The 25,892-nt window shown below is 43.4% G+C and overlaps 5 protein-coding genes, 1 non-coding gene and 1 pseudogene across 7 annotated transcripts; all 7 read right to left on the bottom strand.

Moving 5' to 3' along the window:
- Positions 1-1,607: 1,607 nt before the first annotated feature.
- Y113G7C.1 (Protein-tyrosine-phosphatase) lies at positions 1,608-7,898 on the bottom strand. Its single transcript, NM_075517.5, has 10 exons — positions 7,776-7,898; positions 7,649-7,726; positions 7,415-7,597; positions 7,207-7,302; positions 7,036-7,158; positions 3,563-6,011; positions 2,877-3,515; positions 2,468-2,827; positions 2,307-2,424; positions 1,608-2,084 (listed from the first exon to the last, which is right to left on the bottom strand). The coding sequence occupies exons 1-10, from the start codon at positions 7,801-7,803 to the stop codon at positions 1,674-1,676; spliced, it is 4,485 nt and encodes a 1,494-aa protein (NP_507918.1). The 5' UTR covers positions 7,804-7,898; the 3' UTR covers positions 1,608-1,673.
- A 2,113-nt stretch (positions 7,899-10,011) lies between these two features.
- Positions 10,012-13,821, bottom strand: clec-262 (PAN-3 domain-containing protein; the record flags this gene model as incomplete). The annotated part of the gene is made up of 8 exons (NM_075516.2): positions 10,012-10,093; positions 10,138-10,319; positions 10,364-10,494; positions 10,539-10,653; positions 11,766-11,833; positions 11,884-11,965; positions 12,020-12,190; positions 13,651-13,821. 8 exons carry the CDS (start codon positions 13,819-13,821, stop codon positions 10,012-10,014), a joined length of 1,002 nt encoding a protein of 333 aa, NP_507917.2.
- Y113G7C.2 lies at positions 13,070-13,217 on the bottom strand. Its single transcript, NR_070270.1, has one exon. It is a non-coding gene; the product is annotated as an Unclassified non-coding RNA Y113G7C.2 (non-coding RNA).
- A 162-nt stretch (positions 13,822-13,983) lies between the features above and the next one.
- Positions 13,984-14,904, bottom strand: ZC15.10 (FRIGIDA-like protein; the record flags this gene model as incomplete). The annotated part of the gene is made up of 2 exons (NM_001392709.1): positions 13,984-14,268; positions 14,518-14,904. 2 exons carry the CDS (start codon positions 14,902-14,904, stop codon positions 14,065-14,067), a joined length of 591 nt encoding a protein of 196 aa, NP_001379464.1. The 3' UTR covers positions 13,984-14,064.
- Positions 14,905-16,720: 1,816 nt separating this feature from the next.
- Positions 16,721-19,537, bottom strand: ZC15.1 (C2H2-type domain-containing protein; the record flags this gene model as incomplete). Its single annotated transcript, NM_075515.1, has 5 exons — positions 16,721-17,342; positions 17,393-18,120; positions 18,166-18,303; positions 18,352-18,456; positions 18,503-19,537. The coding sequence occupies 5 exons, from the start codon at positions 19,535-19,537 to the stop codon at positions 16,721-16,723; spliced, it is 2,628 nt and encodes an 875-aa protein (NP_507916.1).
- A 1,194-nt stretch (positions 19,538-20,731) lies between these two features.
- On the bottom strand, positions 20,732-22,052 carry ZC15.3 (CCHC-type domain-containing protein). The gene is made up of 4 exons (NM_075514.6): positions 21,792-22,052; positions 21,295-21,737; positions 20,943-21,239; positions 20,732-20,895 (listed from the first exon to the last, which is right to left on the bottom strand). The coding sequence occupies exons 1-4, from the start codon at positions 22,018-22,020 to the stop codon at positions 20,833-20,835; spliced, it is 1,032 nt and encodes a 343-aa protein (NP_507915.1). The 5' UTR covers positions 22,021-22,052; the 3' UTR covers positions 20,732-20,832.
- Positions 22,053-22,196: 144 nt separating this feature from the next.
- Positions 22,197-23,505, bottom strand: ZC15.4 (annotated as a pseudogene). Its single transcript has 3 exons — positions 23,196-23,505; positions 22,949-23,146; positions 22,197-22,900 (listed from the first exon to the last, which is right to left on the bottom strand). Coding segments are annotated over exons 1-3 (1,212 nt in total).
- Positions 23,506-25,892: the final 2,387 nt, after the last annotated feature.

Genomic DNA, 25,892 nt, shown 5'->3' with positions numbered 1-25,892 from the left:
ATCTACAAAAATCCACAAAATTTCGCTTATTTTTATATTCAAATCTCCTACATCAAGTTTACACTGGGATTACTATAATCCCTCAGGGCACTCGTTTTTTGTATCAGATGTTAGAACACTGACAGAAAATGACTATGGAGGCCATTGAAACAATCATCGAGTTCAAATACTTTATGTTGATTTTTTTCTTATTCAGAGAACAAAAAAATTATACAAAATTGTTTAGAAGATGTTTTCGGGTCTTCCCACGACAGGCGAGAGCAGACTTTTCTACACCCACTCATTTTGTAATACTCTCTTTTTTGTGATAACTTCTATTGAGTTTTTCCATAAGTCTAAGCCTCAACCTAAGCCTGAGCCTAACACTAAGCCTAAGCCTAAGCCTAAGCCTAAGCCTGGCCCTAAGTCTAAGCGAAGCCAAGCTTTAATAAACTTAGCAAACTTAACAAACAACCACATATAACTCAAACATTATAATAGGAAGCAAAATTAGTTAACAAAATGTTGCCAAATACCTTTTCTATATTTTTGATTCAATCTAACGCTGTTCCGAGAAATTTAACTCTGTTCCGAGAAAAAATACAGCGGCTGACATCCGGCGTTTTGGTTTTTGATTAGAATTCCAAGAGATGCACAATTTTAAAACTAGGTGTTTTCGTAGAACAAAGATTTTAATTTTTTTGCATATTGTAGTTCTATCCCAAAATATTAAAATTTAAGATTCCAGGTTCTTCCTTTAAAGTGAGGTTCTGCAATTTTCCTGACAATCTTCGTCAGTAGTGTTATAAACATTTTACCATAAAGCAATGTCTGTAAAAGTTCTACAAACTTACAATGTCTTTAAAAAATTTTAAATATTAAAAGAAATAATTGTGTAGAGTATACAATTCGTAAGTTAAATTTAAGGCGAATTTACTTTAAAAATTTTGAAAATTGGGAAAGTTGAATATGTAGTTTTGACGTTTTGCGATCGTTCAAAAATCATTTTCACGAACATTTTTTCGTACAAATCGTGGTAGAAACGCTTGCCTAGCGCGGCAAATTCGGCAAATTTGCCGTGGTCAGAACTCCGAACTCAATCTCTGAAAAATGTTAGATTTTTTTTGAAATGTTTTTTTAGCACCAAAACTGCCGAATTCTTAACAAACATCTAGTTTCTGAAATAGTTCTGTGTAGTGTGTAGTGTAGTGTAGCATCAAAATAACTCTACAGTTTGTGTCATTTTACTGAATTTTTTGGGACAAAATCAGTAGATTGGTGCAAAACTGTATTGCCAAATTTTTGATGTATGCTGCAAATTTGGAAATTTGCCGTGCTTGCCAAATTCAAGTTCGGCAAATTTGCCGCACATACGCAAACCGGGAAAGAATCTACAAAGAGAGGCCAAGATGTTTTTCTAAGCCAAAAGGGCATGTGGGACAGGCCCGCTGTGGTGGACTTCTTCACGATTGCTTTCAACTTGAGAGAGTCCAATGTGAAATCCGGACGCTCTGAATTGATCTACCGACAACACCGTAAGATTTTGAATTATTTATTGTTCTCAGCCCTTCTCTCTCTGCCTTCGTTCTGATTCATTCTGATTCGAAAACAGAAGTAACAAACATAAGAAATCATACTTTATTCATTTTCAAAAGCAGACTTTATTCATTTTCAATACAATTACAATAGGATCCTTACTGTCCAATAGTCTTGTCTGCATCCTTCTTTTCGTCAGTAGATTTCGGTTTGGAATCCTTCTTAGCCTTTGCCTTGATTGCCTCCTTGGCAGCTCTCTCCTCCACTTGCTTCATAATTTTTTCATATCCCGCAAGAAGTTCGACGACTCGATCAAAATCTTTCATTAGATCCGTGTGCATTCGCATGTTGAAATTGTATTCCCTGATGAGACGGTACACGGCTCCCAAAGTCATCCAGTACAGCTGGCTTCTCATCTGAACTCCCTTCCAGCGATGTTCACGCAAGTGCTTCAACGCCTCGGTTAGTTCAATTTTCGGGTCGTTCTCCACTTCACGTGCAAGGTATTCGGTACCAATGAATGCAGTGGTTCTTCCGATTCCAGCAGAGCAGTGGACAACGATTGGGTTCTGGAAATTACATATGTGACGAAACAGTCTAATTTTAAGCCTCAGCTTATTACTGGTCCTAAAGAGGGAGCAAGCCCACGCCTAACACTGAGCGTACGCTTAAGCATAAGCCAAACTCTGAGCCCAAGCCTTAGCCTTAACTAAACCTTATCCTTTTCCTAAGCTTAAGTCTAAGCCTAAGCCTATGCATAAGCATAAGCATAAGCCTAAACATTTCATTACCTCGCTCTTCTTGACTAGCTCCATCAGCTCAAAAGTGTCGACATGAGTCTTCGGTGTATCGCGATCCGGCCATTTAACGTGCTGGTAGTGCGTCACAGTTTTTGGTTCAAACTTTCCGCTGAAAAAAATGATTTTTTGGAGAAACAAGCCAAGAAACTAACGTCGTGTCTTTCACCAACAGCTTTCTCTCAATCACATTGTCCCTCAAGATGAGTTGGCGCGACTGGGTTGTGATTTGGAAACGTCCGATATCCAGTTTCGATGGAGGATCCGAGGCAAAGTACACAGCACATTTCTTAACGTTTTTCTCCACATTCAGACAAAGCATTGCAATCTTGTCGACATTGTGATACACGCACATTGCCCAAAAGTCTTCACACGTGTTGTCGAGGGGTCCCTGCGTTGCAATAAAACGATGGGGATGTCCGTGGGTCGGAATCCAATTGGCATGGATCGGCACTCGCTTTCCATTATCCATCACCTCGACAGCAGTCAGCGGTTTACATGGTACACCATCGTATCTGAAATTATTATATATATGAAGGTTTAATCCATTATCCTGAAACAAACCTGTGCTTGTCCTTGTGCAAGTATCCCAGTGACTTGGTCATATTATCCTTGTCAAGTGTCGTCACATAGACTTGATCCATCGTAGCATTGTAAAATCGAGCAGTTTTGTCAGCGTCCTGGTGATCCTGGCTGATGATCCACACCTTCATGTCCCCAATCAGTTGTTCCTCCCGTTCCATTGCCCTTTCTTTATTAAGCTGCTTCACATCCTCCTCTTCTTTCAACCTCCTCTTCTCGTCCTCCTCTTCTTTCTCGTGTCGAGCGAGCGACTTTTCCTCTCTTTCCTTCACTTCTGCAGCCAGCTTGTCGATCTTTTCCTGATCTTCCTTCGCCTTCTTCGCGTCCTCTTTATCCTTCTTGGCTCTTTCTTCGTCCTTCTTCCGTCTTTCCTCCGCATCACGCTTATCTTTCTTGGCTCTTTCTTCGTCTTTCTTGGCTCTTTCTACATTCATCTTCCGTCTCTGTTCATCAGCCTCGGCCCTTTCTATATCAGCATCCTGTTGATCTTGAAAATCCTGGGTCTTCCTTTTCTTTTCTTCCTCTCGATCCTTCTCGTGTATTTTGTGCTGCCGGAACAAAAATCCACCAATAGCAACTCCAGCAAGAAGCATGGCCACAAGTGGGATAACAACAGCAAGTCTTCAAAAAAATTATGTTTTCATGCCTGTACTAATATTACAACTCACGTTGGAAAGTCGACAGGCTCTTTGCGCTTGTTGACTGGCGAACTACCTCCAGAGGTTTTCCCAGCAGCTGATCCGCTTCCCGATTCACCACCAGAATCACTGCCAGTACCTCCACTACCTGTTCCTCCTCCACCTGTACCAACACTATTTCCACTACTGCTCGGAGGAGCACTGATGTGTTGAGTTGCAAAAAACTTTGTGAGGACATTGCTGAACGATTTGAAAGCTGTCTGTACACCACTGGTACCACTCGAAAATTTAAGATCCAATGCGGCAAGTTGGTCAAGGACGGCTTTGGCAGCGATAAGCTGGGTCTTCGGGTCTGCTGCTGCTCGTCTTTTCCTCCCAACTGGTGGCATCAAGCTGATCAACTTCTCGAGGACTTTCGATTTTTCCAATGCATTGATATTCACATCAGGAATTGCAGCCAAATCCATTAAAGGTGCACTGTAGTTGGTGAGTGTTTGGGCCATGGAGACGTCAATCTTTTTCACAAAAGCATCCGCCTTGACAATTGCAGCATCCAGGGAAGCCATGTCAGTCTTGTGGTCGCCCCATTGAGTTTTAAGCCTCTTCTGGTCTTCGGTAGCCTGAACTTTTGCAATCTCACCACTGACAATTGCATCGACATCTTTGAGCAGACCAATTGAAGATTCAAGCTCCAGAAGACCAAAGACACCACGAAGAGCACTTGCGGAATGGGTGATTGCATCGGATTGATTCAAGGATTGGGACCACTTGTTCAACTCCAGCGTCACATTCTTCACATTCTTCTTCATTGTGTCAGGGATCTTTTCGATTGAAGCAAGAGTTGCAGAGAACTGAGCCACTGATGTTGCCGTCTGTTGAACACTTTCCAGAAGTTTATCATCCAGCTTTCTCAACTTTCGGATCGTTGCAATTGCTTGTGTAACCAGCAGGGAATCGGCTGTGAGATTCTGAAGGCATTCGCTCACTTTTGTCTCGGCAGAAATCACGTCTTTGAACTTTCCGTTTTCCATGAAAGAATTGTTCAGATTTGGAAGTAATGTGCTTTCCAGGTTTCCTAAGTTAATGTGATTGATCTGTTGCTCGATGCTCTTCACACTTTCCTGGATCTTCGCCAATTTACCAGACTTTTTCAGTCCGTTCACAACTTCTGCTATTTCTGCTAACGATTGTGTCTCGTTTTTGATGTCCGTGAAATTGAATGATCCAACAAAGTCAGCAACGTCCGTCTCCAGTTGTACCAAGTCGAGTGCTCGGGAGAACCCGTTGAGAGCAGCAAGACTATCTCCAACTGACTTCACTTTAGTCATAAACTCGAGTCCAGGTTTACGTTCGTCGTCTGTTTGTTGTCCGCCGTCATTTTGGCATTTTTTATATTTTTCCAAAACTCCAACAGCAGAAGCAGCGTCAGTTGGTATCAAAAATGACTCCTCCTTGAATTTCATGAACATCTGACGTTGTTGAGCATTGGCAGCTTGGAAAGTGGACTCCAAATTCTTGTTCACAGCGCTCAAAGTCTCCGTGGCAATGACCATTGGCATCAAACTGTTAACGATACTCCGTTTGTCCAGATCAGACGAATTTGTAATCTTTAGAAGCCACTGACTCTTCACATCATCTTCAAATAGCTCCATTTCAATGACTCCCTTTGGAAAACCAGAAGTGAACCTTTTCTCAGGTCTCATCACGTGTTTGTCGGAAAACTTCAAGACAGTGACCATATCCTCTTCAGAAGCTTGACGAATTGCATGTGACGTCGAAGCAAGTTCAATGTTTGACCTAATCTGGTTTTCTTTAGCAACCGAGTGCAATGCCCTGTATGTTTGACGGAGAGCTGAGAGTTCGATTAGCGTCTGAATTGGTTTGAATCTTCTTGGTCCATCCATTAGAGCAGCATATAAAGTTGTATCAACTCTCTTAACGCTTGATAGAAGATCTTTGAGCGGCCGAAATTCAGAAGAAAAATCTTTCAAGATAATTAAACCATATTGCCGGTCTCGTTTTAGTTCATAGTTGTTGTTGAGAAGAAACGTGATGGAACCTCCAAAAGCGTCAATTTTTTTCAACGTAGCATTGAACAAAGTGAAGTTGAATTCCGATTGAAATTTTGTAATTGCATCAAAGTATTCCGTGCTACCAGGCAGATTCTCCACTTCACCAAAAGACTCCGATTTACGACGATAGTCCTCCCATTCAAATGCTCGATTCTCCATACGAGTCGTTTCATCCTTTGCCGCTACTCCCTGTCGAACTTCCTTCAATTTTGAGACTAACGCGGTGATCTTATCCTCTTTGAAGCTGACGAGGTCAGCAACTTTGGCACTTCCCAAATCCAACAGCTCGTCAACTACTTCCACAATCGGAATTGATCCATTCATAAGTCCAGCCTGCAGTGTGATCCCGTTGGAGACGTGGGCGACGACTGTGATGTGGTTGAGGAAGTCGGCAGGGTTGGTGGGAGCTGAAAATAATGAAAAATAAATGTGAGATTCAGGTGGTTTTTTGAAGTTGTTTAAATACATGCCTACGTACCTACACAACTGCCTTATACCTATATACTTTCTTTATGCCAACACACCCACCTACGTGCCTACATGCATGCCTGCCTCATACTTTCATACCTGTCTACACGCCGTCGCGTCTATCACATGCCTAGTAGGGCTGTGCGGCTGATGACTCGGCTGATGGAGCAAATCAACGTTTTTCAACGTATTAGCAATGATCAATTAGGGAATACTTGTATTTGCCATATCGGCTGAGTCTTGAGCTTCTAATTCTAGAAAAAAGTTTTCAAAAAAGTGCACACCCCTTCCAGAAAAACTCGTTTTTCCAATCAGCCGACAGCCGACAGCCGAGTTCCTCGGCTGATTCAAAAAGCCGACTGTTTTGTCAAGGTGTGTGCACTTAAAAAAAAACTTTTTTTCTAGAATAAGAAGCTCATGACTCAGCCAATACTGCAAATACAAATATTCTTAAATTGATCAGTGCTAACACGTTGAAAAACTTGATTGTCTCCATCAGCCGAGTCATCAGCCGCACAGCCCTAATGCCTACCTCACGCCTGCCTTATGCTTACCTACTTGCCTACCTTATGCCTACCTACGTGACTACATACTTACCTATATGCCTAGCTCATATCAACCTGATTACCAACACTTCTGTCTCATGGTTACCTCCACGCCTGCAGGCCTGCTTTATGCCTGCCTGTCGGCACGCCTACCTCATGTCTCTATGTCTACCTACAAGCTTATATGTCTACAAATCTTCCTATTCCTTTAGCTACAGGCCTCGTGTCTACCTACACACCTACACGCCTACATCATGCTTGCCTGTTTGCCTGCATGCAAGCTTATACCTCTTCTATATGCCTAATTACTTCAAACCTCAAAAATGAGAGCTAATTCAATTTCAACGTGAACTTCATTCTAACTGTTTTATAAATTCCTTCATTTCTAAAACTTCTTGCCACGTTTTTGTTTACATACCTGGTTTGGTGGAATTCGTGGTATTCGCAGTTGTCCCGTTCGTGACAGTCGTATGATTGACATAAGCCAAGTGGAGTTCTGGAAGCTTTGGAGGAGACGAGTCTGGGCGACTGGGAGCAGATCCTGTAAAGAAAAGTTTGATTAGTTGATTATGAGTCTCGTGTAACGTACCTAGAGCAGAATCTCTTTTCCAGAGACTAGGTGAACGTCCGGCACGAAGCTTGCGACGGCTGGGAGCTTTGACGGTTGGTGGAGAGGCAGGTGGTTCTGGAAGAATTAAAAGTTAGGTAAGAGATTTTTCACGGCTGCTATCTGATTTTCAGCTCTTGCACAAAGGTTCCATGAAGCATGAATTAGTGGACCGTCTCTTGCAACATACCTTGTCCAGTAACAATTGAAGTGTAGTCCTGTAAAGCATCCTGGGAGACTGCGATGTGGGGAGCTCTGTTGGAGTCCGGGGTGAGACGTGGAGAACCTTGGGTCTTCGGGCGATTGATGGAGGATTTGGAATCGTCTGGAGCATTTGGGGAATGATGGTAGCCAAAGGAATCCGGAAGGTGTCCTGAAATAAATTCAAACTTATACAGAGCAACTGGATGGCTAAGAACTATACCTTTTCCATGATAATTTGAATTCCTTTGGGCATGTATATCCTTCGAGGAATGTTGAATTGTGAGCGGTAGCAATATTGCTGAAAAGAAAGAGTTATTAGTCCTGAAAGAAACCTTTGAAAAACTCACCACCGATGATTAATGGAACAATTAGCATTTCGCTGTTTTGCTCCTTTTTGAACCACGATGACAAATCGCTTGAAATTGATGATTTGACGATCGCTCGATTGAGAACTGATTGTTTTGATTATCGATTTTTCTGATGTGAGGAGAGTTGGCAAAGGTTGGCAAGGCCGGTCACGTGAGGTCATTATTAAATTTTAATTAAATTTATTTATTTATTTTTGAACGTTTAGGGCAAAAATCGAATGGAGAGTGGGAGAGAGGTTCACGTGAAAATCAGAAATTAATCATATTAATTTTCAAAATTTCAAATTTCAACTTTTTGTGACCTTTACGTGAAAGGTCATAACCGATGGGTATATAAGGAGTAGATTTCGGAAGAAACATCAGTTCTCGACACTTCTCAACAATGCTCGATCGCCTTCTCGCCTGCTCGACCGCCTGCTTATTTATTGAACTCCCATTGTGTATGGGGATCTTTCGGCGTTCGCCGGAAGATCCCCGTGTATTAAATCGTTTGGTATAGCTCGTGTTTCAAAATCACACAAAATCAATAATATTTGTATTTTGTGGGTTTTAATCTGAAATTTCGAACCAAATGCGATCTAATGACAACAAGTGATCGGTATCAGGAGTGAGAATATATTGATTCTTGATTTATTGGCAATTCGTCAATAATTTAATTTGTTGAAATCGAAGAGCATTTTCCTCTAAAATTCATCTCGAAAAATGTACTTTCTCGAAGTTTTTTTTCAGAGTTTTGCGTCACATTTTTCAAGATTTTAAAGCACATAATTTAAATAAATTTAAAGAATGAAAAGAAATTTATTAAGTTTAAAACAAGATCAAGACTCAGGAAATAACGGAAAATTGGCCAAGATTTTGTTTGAACCTATCGATTTTGTCGACTTCAATGAAAGACAATTTCTGGATTTTCCGTGATTTCTTGGCTCTGAAACGTTTGCCCTGATCCAGGGGTGCGCGGCAAACTGAATTTTCGGAAATTTCGGCAATTTCGGCATTTGCCGATATTGCCGAAAATTCACAAAAATTGCCGGAAATTTTGGAAACCGGGAATTGCCGGAATCGCCAATTGCCGAAAATTCACAAAAACGTTCGGCAATCGAATTTTCGACAATTTCGCCAATTTTGCCAAAATTTTTAAAAACAGGCGATTGCCGATATTGCCGATTGCCGGAAATTTTGGAAACCGGCAATTGCTGGAAATCAGAACTGCCGGAAATACGAATTTGATACATTTTGTAGTTTTAGGAGCTTAAAGATGAATTTTACGAAACAATTTTCTCTTTTTCATCTTATAGTCAATGGTTTAATCTTATAAGGATTGATCGTTTTCTTTTAGAAAAAACCGACTACTAAAAAAACAAGATGAAATTTTTGCCGGTTTCCAAAGTTTCCGGCAATTGTCGAAATTGCCGATCGCCAAAAATGTTCAAAACCGGCAATTGCCGGAATTGCCGATTGCCGGAAATTTTTAAAACCGGCAATTGCCGAAATTGCCGTTTGCCGGAAATTTTATAAACCGGCAATTACCGAAACTGTCGATTGCCAAACATTTTCAAAACCGGCAATCGCCGAAATTGCCGATTGCTGGAAATTTAAAAAATCAGCAATTATCGAAATTGCCGATCGCCAAAAATGTTCAAAACCGGCAATTGCCGAAATTGCCGATTGCCGGAAATTTTAAAAAACCGGCAATGGCCGAAATTGCCGTTTGCCGGAAATTTTATAAACCGGCAATTACCGAAACTGTCGATTGCCAAATATTTTAAAAACCGGCAATCGCCGAAATTGCCGATTGCCAAACATTTTAAAAACCGGCAATTGCCGAAATTGCCGATTGCCAAACATTTTAAAAACCGGCAATTGCCGAAATTGCCGATTGCCGAAAATGTTCAAAACCGGCAATTGCCAAAATTTCCGATTGAAGAAAATGTTCAAAACCGGCAATTGCCAAAATTGCCCATTGCCAGAAATTTTAAAAATCAGCAATTATCGAAATTGCCGAAAATTTTCAAAACCGGCAGTTGCCGGAAGTTTCCGATTGCCGTGCACCCCACAAGCGAAAATATCATAAACCTCTCTGGTTTCAAAGTCAGAATCGGGACAATTCTCATAAAAATGGCCTGATTCCTAAGAAGCGGTCCGAAGTTCACTTTTTTTTAATTATCATTTTTTATTGCATATTTAGAAGTACATAAAACTCGAAAAACAGGTAAGTTCAGGCGTCGGCCGGTATCTCTGGCAGTTTTCCACACGCAAATCCACGTAGGCTGAAATCGTCAGAATCTGCCACGTTACATCTTAAAAATTTTATGATTTTCATTTTTAGCGCCGAAAAGCTTACGTGGCATCATCAGAGTTGCCATTTGGGTTAGTGTCATATGGAAAATCCGGGCTCACAGACTCTATACGAATCCACATTTGAATGCAGTTTTGCCATACGCCTGTCGAATTTCGGTCAGGAGTGTTGGGATCCCATGTGTAGCCGGCATAGTTCGCCATGTAAGTGTCGGTATATGTGAATTGCTGAAAACTGGGGTTACTGTAGGGGGTTACTGTAGAAATACCACCTCCATATTAGTCCCCGCACACTCCGCCAAATTCTCCCATCCATCCGAATAACACTCGGGCTTCCTCATCCCAGATACCCAGACGGCTGCAAACTCGGGGTACCCGGCACCCAGCAGGGTCAATGCTCCGGCTGAAATTTCTTAAATTCCTAGAATAATTTTGGTCCAAACTTACCGGCCACAAAATCCCGCTCGTCCAATGTTTCCAGACCACTTAGAACCGTCCCAATGTTGGTACAGTTATGAATTGCGTCCGCTTGAGTGTAGCTTACGCTGGGACTGCCGAACACCTGAACTTATTTTTAGTACTACTGGAAGCTTTGAGCTTTAAGAGGGGCTTTGCAGGTCTACTCTGTGACTCTGGGAGACCCGAGGAGATCTATAGAGGTTCACAGGGACTCTAGAAGTCTGCGGGAGCCGCAAGGGTATTATTGGGACTCTATACGTGGTGGGGCCCTAGTGATCTATGTGGACTCTAGAAGCCTGTGGGCCTGAATACCGATGGGGTATTTCTGGGATCCTATGAGTAGAACTGCTACCCTAGCTGTCAATGGAGACAATTGAGGCTCCACTGGGACTCAAGGACACTGTAGATACTACTGAAACGGTGATGTTAGCACCCTAAAACTATTACTGGAATCATAAAGATCTACGAGTACTTTGAAAGTATACTGGAACTATGTACGCGGTACTGAAACCCTAGAGAACCTGCTGGGATCCTACAGTTCTATGAGGACTCTACAGTGCATTTTTTCCCACTTCCAGGACTTTAAAGGCGCACGCATTTATACAAAATGATCCCGTCATTGGTCTCGCCACGCGCTCAACAAATCAATGGGATGCGCGTGGCGAGACCATTGCGCGAAAATGCGCGCGCCTTTAAAGTCGTAGAAGTTGGAAAAAAAATGCACTGGAGTTGTTTTACTGCGACCAATTACCTTAAAGGTATTACTGGGTGCCTAGAAGTACTACTGGGACCCTAGAGGTGCAACGTTTACCCTAATGGTCTACAGGGACCTTAACAGTTTTACTAGGACCTTAGAAATTCTACTGCTACCAAAGAGTTACTACTAGGATTCCTATTAGGTAGGCAAACAATTATTGACGTATTTTGCCATTTAACTAATTTTTGTAAATTTTATATATGTGATTTATAATAGAATTTTGAATTTAAAAAAAAAGCATATAAATTTCAGCTACTTCGGTCATCCGCGTAGTATTAAGACTTAAAAAAATCGGAAATTTTTTGAAAATTTTTTTTCGTGATTTTTTGTGCTAGCCGTTAGATTTTTGATGAAAATTTACAAAAAAAATCGTAAAATGGCAGAATACGTCAATAATTATTTGCCGACCTAATATAAGTCTGCTGAGACCCTTGTCGAGTATTACTGTACCCCCTCACCTGGAGACACCAATTCGTAGTTGGCCGAACAAACATCGACCATCCATCTGCACAGACTCTCCCGGTCACTGAAGAAATTTTGTAGTTTCCAAAAAAAAAAAAAATTTTTAATACTCACGGTTATAGCTTAAACTCCAAGTATCATCACTTCCATAACTCACAGAGTACGTATAATCTACCAGATCAGTGGATATGGAGCCCTAAATATTTATTTCAAATCATAAAGAGAAGGATCATGGACCCCCGAAACTCACATAATTAGTCAAGTTCCCGAAAGTCGGCGGGTTATCCCCAGTGGGACATGTAGCAGTTGAGTTCGTGACCTTGAAAGCTACCAGATCTGTGGAGTACAACTTTTGCACTGAAAATATCCGATTGACGGGGTATAACTGGCAGTTGAGGGGCGAAGTTGGGGAGTAGGCGAGCTGGAATTTTTTAATGCAAAAAAAGTTACCTAAATTTCGATGTTTTCTGTTAAAATCTATAAGTTTTGAATAAAACTCAAAATTCAATGTCTCAAGAGAGAATTTATTGGCTTCTTTGAAAATTCTCCAATACTACATTTAAAGCTTATTCTTTTATAAAATTAAATTGAAATTAATATTGAACAAAAGTTACAAGTAAAGTTATATAGCAGTTTTATGCTATGTTTTTTTTCAAATAAAAATCCTAATTATCACTACTGAAATTTGTATATCTCTCAAATTTTGGCAATTAACGAAATAACACGAAATAAAATGCCCAAACGTGCATTAAAAGATGGCAATCGATTAAAAATTAGGTTCCAACCGATGCGACACCGAGAAGTTGTCAAAAGTTGAGATTTTAGCTGAAAATGGGCAATTCTTTCCAAAACTTTGAGCGGTCATAACTTTTTTTTGAAAAATTTTCAGAACGTCTCACAACGAAATTTGGTAGTTTTGGAGAATTTTGGGTCTAAAGAAACAAAGTCTCAAATTTCGGTAATCCACCTTTGATAAATTTAGTTAAAGGTGGAGTAGCGCCAGTGGGGAAATAGCTGTACAACACGCCTATGGTAGGTACCACAATGACCGAATATCATAAAAAATAAAAAAATAAAAATAAAAAATAAAAAAATTCAAAAAAATTTTCTAAATTTTGTATGATTTTTTGAAAATTGAAAAAATCTCAGTTTTTGCCTAATTCCTATTTGAATTACCGCCTATTGGATTTGTTCGATGGAGCGCGCTTGCACGTTTTTAAATTTATTTATTTTATTTTTTGTTATTTTCCACGGATTTTTAATGTTTTCGGTGTGTTTTTGCATGAATTTTTTTTAATGCAAATTTTCGATTAAAAAGCACGCTTACAGGCATAAATCAGAGAAATTAATTAATTCAGGTTCGAAATTGTTTAAAATTGTTACTTTGTCATTTTTACGCCTGTAAGCGTGCTTTTAATCGAAAATTTGCATTTATCTTGACTTTTTCTCTAAAATTCGAGCAAAAATACACCGAAAACATTAAAAATCGGTGGAAAATAACAAAAAATAAAATAAATAAACTTAAAAACGTGCAAGCGCGCTCCATCGGACAAATCCAATTGGCGGTAATTCAAATAGGAATTAAACTGCAAAAACTGAGATTTTTTCAATTTTCAAAAAATCATACAAAATTTAGAAAATTTTTTTGAATTTTTTTATCATGATATTCGGTCATTGTGGTACCATAGGCGTGTTTTAAAGCAATTTTCCCACTGAGGCTACTCCACCTTTAAAATTTGTACGTATCACACGCTTTTAAAGTAACATTGCTTTTAAACCATCGATGCACCATGTTGTTTTTCGAAAAAAAAGTTGTCCAATTTTTTTAATCGAATAATGTCTTCGAATTCTTTTATTTTTCTTAAACTTTGTACCACTCACCACACAAGTATTCTGCAAATAACATTCCTCAACACAACTTTCCCAGGAACTTTCAGAAAATGAGGTGGCATCTGTGAAATTTGTAGGTTTGCCATAGGTAACTATCATTTGTAGGCTAAGCATTTTTGGAATAAGGATCACAAAGAGCAAATACATTATGTGAATATGCATCGAAAAAAAACATGGAAACAACTAGAAAATAATAAGACAGACATATATATGCCCACACTATTCCCCCGGACAACCAATGTTCGGGGACATTTTCGGAGACAATTTCCTTGTTTTATTGCTCTGAATTTGCGAAGTTACAAAAAAAAAATTCAAAACATTCTTGAATTTTTAAAATGATTTTATTTCAAATTTTGTGTATTCTACATAATATCACAACAACAACAACAACAAAAAAATTAAAAATTAATGAAAAAACACGTCTTGACACAATAATTCCTTCAAATGTTGAACTCTTGCCACGTCATCCGGACTCAAATCTACAGTATCCCAAATCTGAGCAATTTGCTCTTCGTTGCTTCTTTTCCACTCTATACACTCGGCAATTGCTAAATCCGAAATTTCGCAGAGCTCCAAAAGTGGACGGATCGTGGTGGCGGTGTCGGATATCTACAAAATTTTGTTTTTTTACCGATTTCAGAAAAACCCGAGGTTTTCTGACGTTTTAATTGTGATTTTCAGATTCAGCGTAAAATTTCGAATATTCTAGGCACCCAAATTGATTTTTTAAAATTTTCAAAAAATGAGTCACAGTGGCTTAGCTGGGAAGAGACTTAGGCGTGGTAAAAAGGCCACGGGTTCAATCCCCGGCTTGGATAAATAATTTTTTCTATATATTTTCAACTCAAAATTACTCACCAAATCCTCCACAAACGGCATATCCTTCACAAAATAGGCGCGGTTCCTATGGAAATTCAGCACAGCTCCGTAGACTTGAGCCATTGCGAATTCCAGCTCATTACGGGCTCCGACACGTGTCAAGACTTCAGATTCCAGATCCTTCCAACCAGAAATCCAAGAACTTGGCACCACGCCAAGTCCATCGATTTTCAGTAAAATTTCAAAAATTGAGCATTGAAATTGGGTGGAGCTGGTTAAAAGAAAGCGGGACACAACGTGGTGTAGATTTTTTCGAGGTACGAAAAAATGTTGGACGGAATGTGCCACCGAGTGAATGAATGGTACGAGCTTTGTACATGATGACGTGGCTTTCAGCACTATGGTCTGATCCTGCTTTTGGTGCATTGTTGAGAAGCGAAGTGTTGATTTACACAGGCTCCGCAGCTCTTCGATCGATAGTTTGTTGTACAAAATGCTCAGCGATGCAAGGAATGGAGGTTCACCTAAAATTGGTTTTTGAAGTACGAAAAAATATTGATTTTCAGAAAAGTTAGAGCTGTTTGAAGTTGGTGGCCTAGAAAATTATAAAATTATATTTCTAGGCCACCGAAAAATGTTCCCTTTTTTTGAAAATGATAGAGTAAATTGCGGGAATTTTACAAAAACAATGGTTTTTGTAAAATTTTAAAATATTGATTTTCCGCTGAGTTATAGTCATTTAAAGTTGGTGGCCTAGAAATTCAGAAATTGAGTTTCTAGGCCATCAAATTCAAATACATGAAAAATGCATAGTATGTCACAGCAAGTATAGAAAATTTCAAAGTATCTTAAAATATTGTTTTCCCGCAGAGTTATGAAACTTTGAAGTTGGTGGCTTAGAAAATTGGAAATTTGGTTTTCTGGGCCACCAAAATTTAGTAACCAAAAATTTTCTAAATAAATTATAGTGTAAATTTAAAATTTTGATTTACCGCCATTTGGCCGTAACTCGGCTGTAGTTCTATGTGTTGACACTCCAATCCGAGAGGTAGCCAGAACCTCGGAGTGACAAGAAAGACGACGGACGGAACGAGAGGAGGGATGAGCGGTGTGAATATAACAGAACAATTAGTACGAATAAAAACCTGTTTATTGATCAGGAAAAACGTAGAGAATGTGCTGCAGAGCAGCCAGGAGTCGAATAATAATTAATTAGAAGGAGTACGGCATCACACGATGGGAGAATCGGAGGAGAGTGACGATAATTGCATCATCAAATTTAGGCCAATAATTAATGTGAGCAATGGCTAAAGAGAGCGCGCTACGACACTCCGTTGTTGTCCGTGGAGCGCGCCTGCATTGCGTGGCGGTAATTCAAATAATAATTGTTTATTAAATGATTATTAGAGCGAATGTTTTCGGAAGAATACGGAAGACATTGTGAGTATTCGGCGGCGGATGTTAATTGTGGGATCGTGGGTGATTCTGACCAATTAATTAACTATACATCCGCAAAGTTGGGATGCGCCGGCTCTCCGGAGCCCAAGTCACAACATTCCGGGGGGGAGGTTGGAGACTCAACTTATAACAACCAGTTAGTCCTTGGATAATTTAGAGCGGGCATAGGCCTCGCGAGCTTTTCCATATGATCGATATATAGCTCTTTTCGAAGATCAACGCGTTTGGAGTGTCGTCGTGGTAGTAATGATACGCGGATGTATGTGACTGGTTGTGTCAGTAAGGAGTCGATGACCTCAAAGAAATCAACAAGAAACATCGGTCGGTACGGTGTCGTACATGCGCCTGGCCGGTAGTAGGTGTAGGTGTGTGGTCCTTTGTACGACTTGGAGTAGATATTCTCTTTGTAGATTGTAAAAAACCCACTTTACCGGGAGTGAACTCTCGACCGGAAAGCACGGGAAAAAAACAAAATGTAGAAAACCCATTAGCCGGGAGTGGAACCTCGACCGGAACGGATGGGAAAAACTGAGTATTGACTACGGAAAAAAACCTGGTTAGCCGGGAGTAGTGCATCGACCGGAATAAACCAGGAAAAAACTTAAGCGTAGTTGTGGTTCACGTAGGAAAAACCAAGCTTGCCGGGAGTTATAGCATCGACCGGGGCAGCTGGAAAAAACGTCTTCTCTCTGTGTTGTCACGAAAAAAATTGCCGATGTCACCGGGAGAAATGTCGTCGACCGGAAGAGACAGGGGAAAAAACGTGAGTGTGCCTTGTAGTTGTTTAATGGATTGTAGGGAAATCCATGATTCCTATTGAAGGTATTGCAGCCGCGAGGGGCTGTATGTCCGTGGGTGGATTATGGAGGAATCCATGATGAGATGTATGTCCGTAGAATCGTGATTGGTCTGACGAGAGTGGAAATTTGTGTTTTCCATGAGCTAAGTGCGTTTTTGATGCTCGTATGTTACGTGGTAACTTCGGTAGGTTGTGATTGCGTCTACCGAAACTCTCCCAGTCAAGGACCTCACTGCGGCGTCTCACGAAGAGCGAAAAGGTCGGGATAAACATCTGGTGGCCGGATGCGTTTCCAATTGCGATCTGCTGTGTGCAGCTGGATGCTATGACGTTCACGATCATTTTTGTCTTTCTGACTTTCCAGAGCCAGTGGGTGGCAGCCAGGAGAAAGCGATAGTATTGCTTCACGTCGTTAGGTTCGAAGCCTACGAGTACGTCTTTGGGTTTCAGTCCTGTCAGTTGTTGCTGCATCCAGGTATTTCGCGCCTGGTACGCCTTGAGGGCAGCCGGTGGGTTTTTCGTGATCGTGAATTCGAGCTTGATGATGTCATGAACGCGGGTTCCGTCTCTAAACACCAGTGTATCCTTTTGCATGGCAGCGGCCAGTCTGTGAAGAATTGCTTATTAGAGCGACACTTTAGCTTTAGTATTATGTACCTCATTTCCTCCTGATGTTGAAGCTCTGAGTTTGGCATTGCCTGGGATTCCTGCGGGATATTGAAGTCAAACCATGGACGTATGTATTGAGGGATGTTATCGAACGGGTGGTTTTGTTCGCGGAAGACTCTCGGTCTGAAGATGGCTGCAGTGGCAGCTTGTACATCTTGTCTCTGCCATAGGTCAAATGCAGGGATTTGGGCAGCGTCTGTCCACTCTCCAATCGTAATGCGTCCGCACGCGGCGAGATGGTATCTGGTTTGAAATTGGACCAGTGTCCAGTCTTCTTGCTTCAAAAAGCGGGCCCAGTTGACAATTGCTTTGAGGTATTCTTCGATCTCGTCGATGGGGGCAGCCGAGTAGACTCCTTGTCTAGCATCTTGTTGTCCGGTGAGAAGGTATTGAATTGCTCCGATGCGGATGATCAGTGTTCTTTTGTCGACTGGTTCCGGTAGTTGTTGGAACAGGTAGAATGGAACCTCTTGGAATGCTGGGCGTGCTGGGAATTCGTCCATGATGATGACTTTGTCACAATGCCACATGGCTGGTCCAAGGTTATTAATCTCCGTCAGCTCATTCTGTCTCTGATCTTCCGTGTCCTCGACTGTAGGAGGCTCCTCCGCATCATCGGTTGCAGGATGCTCGTCCGCTTCATCGGCGGCAAGTTGCTCGTCCGCTTCATCGTCTGCTGGGGGCAGCGTTGGAGCTCCTGATGTTCCTTCTCCCGGCTGAATTAAGGCTGTTGAGAGGTTTTAGCTAAAGTTTTAACATACTCTGTATCTCACTGCTCTGTCGGTGAGCGTGTTCGGATGGGTTGTGTCTTCACTTTCTTGGAATATGTGCCACTCGTCGGTGACCTTGCAATCTTGCTCCACCTCGTTCCATTGATCTTGGGTCCAAGTTTCCGGCGGCTGAAACTGGTAATGTGTTAAGCGTGCTTTTCCTGACAATGGGCTTACCGGAGACTGTTTTACTGGCTTGAAGCCTTCGCGGTCTCTGACGGTTGGAGTATACGTCTGGGCAGCCAAACCAGCGGGCCATGTCGGTGCACGAGTGTTGGCACGCTGTAGATATATGATGTTAATTAGAATATTATACTGATGGGCTTACATCTTTAGTCTGTCTGTAGGTTGTGACAGCTTTCGCTACTTCCATCAGATATGCTGCTTCCGGTGGTGTCAACTGCGGGGTAGGCAAGATCTTATTGACATCGTATTCCGCCGGGACTAAAGTCGGGTAGTGAACCGGTGCATTTGTCCTGTTGTTAATGTAGTGGTAGAAGGCCAGCCTGGGAAATTGCTTGTCGTCGTCAAAGAACGGACCCCATCCTGCGATGTCGGCTCTTTCTCGTACACGTTGGCAGATCAAGGTGTCGGCGCTGTCGAGATACGTGGCATATTTGAGTTGACCTGTGATTGCTGCTTTCTGGATGCGTTCGATAGATTTTATTCTCGAGGTTTTGACGTAACGTTCTTGTTGCTCTTGCCAGTAGGTTGAATCGATTCCGATATTTTCTTCACATATCGCTTGCTCCATTTGATGGCCGAAGTCTCCACAGTTCTCACATTTCCTCGGTGAGCAATGACGTGACTTGGTGTGATCTGGGCTTCTGGAGTGGCAGTGTTGGCAGTACGCCAGGTTATTGATAGCCTGGAAGCGAAGTCTCTGAGCAGGGCTGAGCTTGTTGAACGGGCATCCTCTGACTTTGTGGTCATTCATGTCAAATCCAAAGTAGTGACTTCCACACAGGTTGCATCTGCCACTGGGCAGCGACGGATCTTTGCGCGGAACGTTTTGGGCACGAGCGTTTTTCAGGAAATAAACTTCCAAATCCTTACATTTGCCGAGTTCGGGGCAGCGGGTTAATGATTCTTCCAGATGGGTTTGAGGGTCCGGTCTACTTTCGTTCCAGACGTAGGCACGCAGTCCTCCTTTTGCTAGTGGGTCTGCGGGGACATATTCCAGGGGCCAGTTTCCTTCACGATCGGCGAATACGATGATGTCCTCGTCGGTCAGCGGGACGGATCTTTTGAGGAGGGCAGCCAGTGTACAATGTGCTGGGCCTTCGTAGTTCTTCCTAGGACCCTTCGGTGGATAGGCCGCTCCAGGTGGGTTATTGTTGAGTGCTGCGTTTGCACGGAACATCTGTAAGATTATACATCAATTACAGGATTACTTAGCACTTCGAAAGTTGTCGAGAACATTGATACTCACTGTAGATTGTTGAGAGTGAAACGGGTAGTTGCGCGGTTTCAAAAATTCAAACTGAATTGTGATTCTCTATTCCTGCGGTGTATTGTGCCGCCACGTGGTTAGGTTGCGTGTGAGATGGCGCCACGTGTATGGGTTTCGCCTAAGTTGATAAATGTAGGGCACGCGAACGTGAAACTGTATATCTCTTCTTCTTCTTCAGTAGCGTCGTGGAATTATAGCGCGTATAGGGCGTAAAGGAGGGGCTAGAGCTAGGCGCGCCTCAATCTCTGCGATGTGCAATGTCGACGTTATTGCAAAAACATTTAGAATGACTTCCCGTTCCTATTATGGTATTCGAATAATCCTTCACCCGTCGATTAGGGACTGTCCTGATAAGGGAAATTGTAGATCAGGGGATGGGCATGCTGCCACCAATGAGCATCCTTGAAGCGCTCTTATTTACCATAACCGGTACTACATTCTTCCTGTTTAACGTGGGGGTAGCTAATCCCTTTCACCGCTATCCTCAATGTGTTGGAGGTCTAATCCATCCGCTTCTCCAATATTTCCACGCGTATAAAATCCATGAGCTATCGCAACGCTGTGGATAGGGGCGTTTGCGTCTGTCCTGATTCGGAGCAATAGAGCGATGTCATTGGGGGATTGTACGACACGCTGACATTAACTGTGAGTTAATGAGATGGTTGGTGTCCTGATCTCCGAGTTGTGAATGGGGCTCTTTGATCAGGTTGGGGCTGCGAGTTTCGACCCCGTTGCTTGAAGCTCTGACCTAAAGGGTATGGGCTGTCAGGTCCTTAGGCGCTGCGAATAAATGTGCTTCGCGGAGTTAGCGCTTCTTTTCCGAAAGTTGCAGGTATTAGTGCAGTTGTAGAGCGGGCGGTGGTGATTAGCGCCGGCTTAGAGGTATCTGCGTCTCTATCTCCTATCCGTGGGGGTTTTGAGCTGGATTAATTTTTCCGAGTGGATCCCTTTCTCTATGTTTTGAAAATATCTCGTGAGTGAGTGACTCTTGAACGGATAAATGAGGTGATAATTGAAGAAGTTCGACGATGAGGCTTTATTTAGATAAGATCCCATGAATGGGCAGCCAAAAGAACAATAACAACAGTAACAATGGTAAGTGGCTTGGCCACAATAACAACGGGTTTAATCCAACAACGGGAATGATAATGAGGAGGGGGCAGCGAGTATGCAGAAGCTTAATGGTAGCTGTCTCTGCGGCGTCCTCAGCCTCCATAGCGGTTGTGGCGGGAACGAATTGGTCCTCTGCGGCCTTTTGGCGAGTAATCCTGAAATGTTACTGTTCTGTTTCGTTGTGTCGTGAGGATACGCTTACACGATCGGATGGGGATCCCTTGCGCTCGAGCTTGTACTGCTTCGAGGTGAGCATTAGGCAGAATGTGGCGTTGTGGTGAGTCTGGGCGATTTCTCCTGGCTTCATGTATTTGGTGCATCTGGTGCACTGCTCCTTCTCCTTTGGGCAGCCTTCGTGGACCCAATCGTCATTTGTCACGCCGACTTCGAGGCATTGAATGCACATTTTGATCTTTTCGGCTTCCTCGCGACGATCGAGTCCATTTCTTATAATGGTGCAGTTTTCCGGAGCGTGATGACGCTTGCACAGTGGGCACTTCTGTAATATTCATGAGCATATTCTACCCTGACATAGGAGAAAATATAAGTCTCACCAGCGCTGGCTCCAACGATCCCTGTCCTCCTTGTGGGGTGTGGCGCTCGGCTTGCTTTTGGGCAGCCTGTTCCTCACGAGCGTCGATTTTGGCGATGGTTTCGCTCATCGTCTTCATGTTGGTGGCGACCTGAGCGATGTCGTAAATGATCCTGTCTCTCGCTTTGGAGGCCATACGATTGTCCTCGGCTTGTTGAGTTCGCTGCTCCTGGACGTTGGCAGACATCATGTCCGCGCGCTGGAACATTCCTGAGACCTTTTGGGCATAAGTATCCACATTCTTTTCGGCCAAGGCGTGATCCGCCTTCAGCTTCACTATCTCGTCGCTGAAGGAGTTGACCGCCATGTCGAGTTGCTCGTTGAATCTCCCGAGCTGATCAGCCAGTTGATCGGCCATTTCCTTTTTGACTTGGTTGAAGAGTGGCTTGATGGCTTGTAAGAGCTCTGAAACGGAGGGTTTATCAATTTTAGCCTGCATAATTAGTTTTTTCTCCTCACCATCGGCTGGGTCTTGAGCCGTCTTGCGTTTCTTGGTGGTGGGGGCAGCCTCAAATTTGTCGCGGAGTGACATGCGATCCTGGGCTTTTGGGGCTTTCTTGGGCGGCGATTTTCCTCCTCCGGAGCTTCTCTCTTCCTCGTCCTTTCTGGCATACTTGAACGGCGTGTACGGCGTATGTCTCGGATCTTCGTAGACCAATAGTGGAGATTCACTTTCTTCGCGGGGCATGATGGCAGTTCTGAATGAAGGAATGTTAGAGCGATTATGATTGAGCGAGAGTAGATATTATCACGGTAATTGCAACCGGTTTCCAATAACGTAAATGGCATGAATCAGTCAAAACAGAACATTTATAATGCGGGTGGTCAGCCGCGCCAACAAGACCAATCAACAATTAATTAGATTTAATCGGATGCTTCTCCCACGTCTTCGACGGCTTCTGCTTCGTCGTGGGCAGCCTCTTTATCCGGAGGGTATATGGGAAGAATGGTGATCCATTGGGTGTCTCGGAAGCTGTCGGTTCTCAGCAGTTCGACCAATTTTCGTCTGAATTCCGTGGTGGTGTTGACGGAGTATCGGAGACTGGATGCGGTCAATCTTGTCGACGTCCATATTGGTCTTGGCATCTCGGGCTCCGCGCCAACTCTGATGAAGTGTTGATCCACTGATGCAGTGATCTGAGCCACTGGTCCTTGGAGAGCGTGGGCAGCTCTTGCGATTTCCTTGCGTTTGGCCGTCACCGCTCCTGCGATATATGGAGCTTGCTCGACGACGTTTCCCTCTTTATGGAACGTGTTTCCTTCGGTCTTCTTGAAGAGGGCAGCCATTTCCGAATGCTGATAGTGGATGGTTACAAACGCGGCGATTTGCTTCGGTTGGGAATCGCTTTCCTTGAATTGAGCCTATAGATTGATGATAATCCGCTTGAAGGGACGTGGGCCGCTCTCTAGGATGAGATTGAGCTGGCGAGAGATGTGGGCTTGTTGCTCGAAGAGCTCGTCGACTCGATTGCCAATCGCGGTGATCTGGGTTCCGATGCGGGCCACAGTTGCTTCCAGTGGAGCCACAACGTTTGCGAGGGCGGCCGTGGGGGTGATGGAACCACTTCCTACAATCGAATTGGATTTTTATGAGAGTTTTCTATGAACTGTCATACCTGCGCTGGATACGCTTTCTTCTTCGTCGCTTTCGCTGGATGGTTGCTCTGGGGAATTGCTGGCTTCATAGTTGATGGGCGGCTGGGCTCTCGCGTGTGTCGCCGACATTTCTTCACAAGCCAGTTCCATTGCCAGTTCGAAATCCTGATCCATGCGTGGATTCCTGCCGGAAGAGTTGGAGGAGCTGCGGGCAGCCTCTAAAACAATAAAAATTGTTAGTCATTTCTTTATACTCTCGATATTAACCTGGCGAAAAGGTCCTCATGGCTGGCAATCTCGCGTTGGTGAAGAAGTCGGCGAAGCTTGATGCTTCTTCGCGGAGACGTCGGAAGCTCTCCCTTTGATCCTGAGCGCGTCGATCAGCGTTTTGTCTTTGCTCGTCGTCAGCTTGTTCTGCACTCATTCGTAGTCTGGCGTCCAGGACCGCCGCTAATGCCTGACGCTGTAGCGAGATGATTGACGCTGGTGTTGGAGCTCTGTCATCTCCTGAGCTTCTAGAAGCTGGGCAGCTGCAGGGCAGCGGAGGATTATCGTCGTCGGTGCTCTTGTTTGGCATGTCCAAGCGTGAGTGTGCTCGATCCTGGAAAATTGCAGACTTATTGTGGATAGGACGTCACAAAAGTGTAATAAATGAACGAGTGGAGCGAAGAAATGCGTGAAAATCCAGAAAAAAATCCATAAAACATCCAAAATTAATTTTGGGATTCGAAAGTAGAAAGTCCGTGATTGTGCGGCAGATCGTGTGCCGTGGTCGCAATTGTCTACCGTAGTCAGCCAGAAATTCAATTGGCGGCAATTTAAATTGCGATTTTCCTTGATTTGGAGGCGGATGGAGATTTCCGAATTTGCAGAGTAGATTTCCGGGGTAATTCTTCCGGGGGGAAGCCGATTTTTTGGCAGTTCCCACTGGCCTTTTATCGATTGACCAGAAGCCGTGAGGGCAGCGATTGCTCGGCTCTGTCCTGAGGAAGTAGTGGTTCCTATGACAGTCAGATCGGGCTGGAGAGGGATTTCCAGATTGCAGATTAATTTCCCAATAATAGACGGCGATATATCACTTCCCGCCGGCTCCTTCCGGGGGGGGGGTCCTTCCGGGGGGAACTTGGTTGCGGCTCCTGGCGAGCAAGGCTCAGCTTCTTCCTATCGAATTTATATCCCGCGACATGGCGCGGCTCCAATCGTTTCGAAATGCTTCTTCATCACGCTGGGCGTGGCGTCCAAGTCTTTATTCGTCCACTTGGGTCCTACATCACGCTGCGCGTGGCGTTCAAGCTAACGTAGAGCTTGAGTCAACTTCCTGGCGAACAAACAAACAAACAAAACGAACGATGGAGAGAAGAATCCGTCCGGTGAGATTTTTACTTCCCGGAACGGAGTTAGAAGGCCAAAGTGGTTTATTAGAATTAAAAATCATATAGAAAACAAGAAATAATTCCTCCTTGCGGCGATATCCAAGCTTTCCGATCCTAGAGGTGATTTGAATCGATTTTGATTGATTCTCCGGGACAGCCGAGATCCTTTGGCGGTAGATGGTTCAGTGGCAAGTGGTTTGATGATTGGAGTTTCCGGGAGCCATGTAGATTTGCCGACCTCCCCTCACGCGTGGCGTGGCTTCCAAGTTCGTATTGAGCACTTGGGCTTCCTGAGAGCTGCGAGATTAGCTCTTTGCGTCACTTTTCTCTCCTCTTCTGTGCCATTATTGCAAATGACACAAAAAAATTCGAGAATGGACATTCCTGATTCAACACGGCTGAGCATGGCAACCAAACGGTAGTTGCCCGTTTGGGAATCCGATTACACGTCTAGCATGTCTTCCAGGCAGAGAATCGCTGTCCTAGGCTTTCCAAAACTGCGAATCGCTTATTCTTCACAGAAGAAATTTTTTCGACGAATATCCATCGGCTCCACTGCCGTGCCACTGCTCTTCGAAGATTTTTATAAAGAAATACTCACTTTCTGCGGCTAGGTGCGCATTCCTGAATCCTTGCTGCAATTGGGCAACTTATCGACCATCAGTTGAGTGTTGAGTGAGCTGCGGGGATTTCTTCATAAATTGAGCTGTTGGGCACGAATTCCTGGATCTTCTGGGCAGCCGATTACGTCGTAGATGAAGTTGGGTTCAGTGGTAGATTTTACACGTCTGGCATGTCTTCCAAGCGTTTTGCGCCACGCTTGGGATTTCCTTACACGGCTAGCATGTCTTCTAAGCGGTATTTGCCCCGCTTAGGATTTCCTTACACGGCTAGCATGTCTTCTAAGCGGTATTCGCCCCGCTTAGGGTTTCCTGAATTGACTCCACGCGTCTGGCGCGTCTTCCAAGCGGTAATTGCACGCTTAGGCTCCTGTCCTCTTCCTCCGACTGGCTTGCCGCTTCCTCAGGTCCCGCCGTGTCACGAGCTGGCTTTTTGGTTCGTTCATCGGATCCAATCCGACTCGGTTCGATGCACCATGTTGACACTCCAATCCGAGAGGTAGCCAGAACCTCGGAGTGACAAGAAAGACGACGGACGGAACGAGAGGAGGGATGAGCGGTGTGAATATAACAGAACAATTAGTACGAATAAAAACCTGTTTATTGATCAGGAAAAACGTAGAGAATGTGCTGCAGAGCAGCCAGGAGTCGAATAATAATTAATTAGAAGGAGTACGGCATCACACGATGGGAGAATCGGAGGAGAGTGACGATAATTGCATCATCAAATTTAGGCCAATAATTAATGTGAGCAATGGCTAAAGAGAGCGCGCTACGACACTCCGTTGTTGTCCGTGGAGCGCGCCTGCATTGCGTGGCGGTAATTCAAATAATAATTGTTTATTAAATGATTATTAGAGCGAATGTTTTCGGAAGAATACGGAAGACATTGTGAGTATTCGGCGGCGGATGTTAATTGTGGGATCGTGGGTGATTCTGACCAATTAATTAACTATACATCCGCAAAGTTG

This window comes from Caenorhabditis elegans, chromosome V (genome assembly GCF_000002985.6).
Source record: "Caenorhabditis elegans chromosome V".
Taxonomy (NCBI): Eukaryota; Metazoa; Nematoda; class Chromadorea; order Rhabditida; family Rhabditidae; genus Caenorhabditis; species Caenorhabditis elegans.
The sequence above is the reverse complement of the archived record's forward strand: the minus strand, read 5'-3'. Positions and strand labels throughout refer to the sequence as shown.

Coding starts and splice junctions, on each gene's coding strand:
- Y113G7C.1 (NM_075517.5), bottom strand. CDS start 7,803: ATGCTAATTGTTCCATTAATCATCGGTG. Junction 7,727..7,775: donor TGTTCCATTAATCATCGGTG/GTGAGTTTTTCA, acceptor CTTTCTTTTCAG/CAATATTGCTACCGCTCACA. Junction 6,012..7,035: donor CACGAATTCCACCAAACCAG/GTATGTAAACAA, acceptor CATTATTTTCAG/CTCCCACCAACCCTGCCGAC.
- ZC15.3 (NM_075514.6), bottom strand. CDS start 22,020: ATGCCCCGCGAAGAAAGTGAATCTCCACTATTGGTCTACGAAGATCCG. Junction 21,240..21,294: donor GATCGTTGGAGCCAGCGCTG/GTGAGACTTATA, acceptor TGAATATTACAG/AAGTGCCCACTGTGCAAGCG. Junction 20,896..20,942: donor AGGGATCCCCATCCGATCGT/GTAAGCGTATCC, acceptor GTAACATTTCAG/GATTACTCGCCAAAAGGCCG.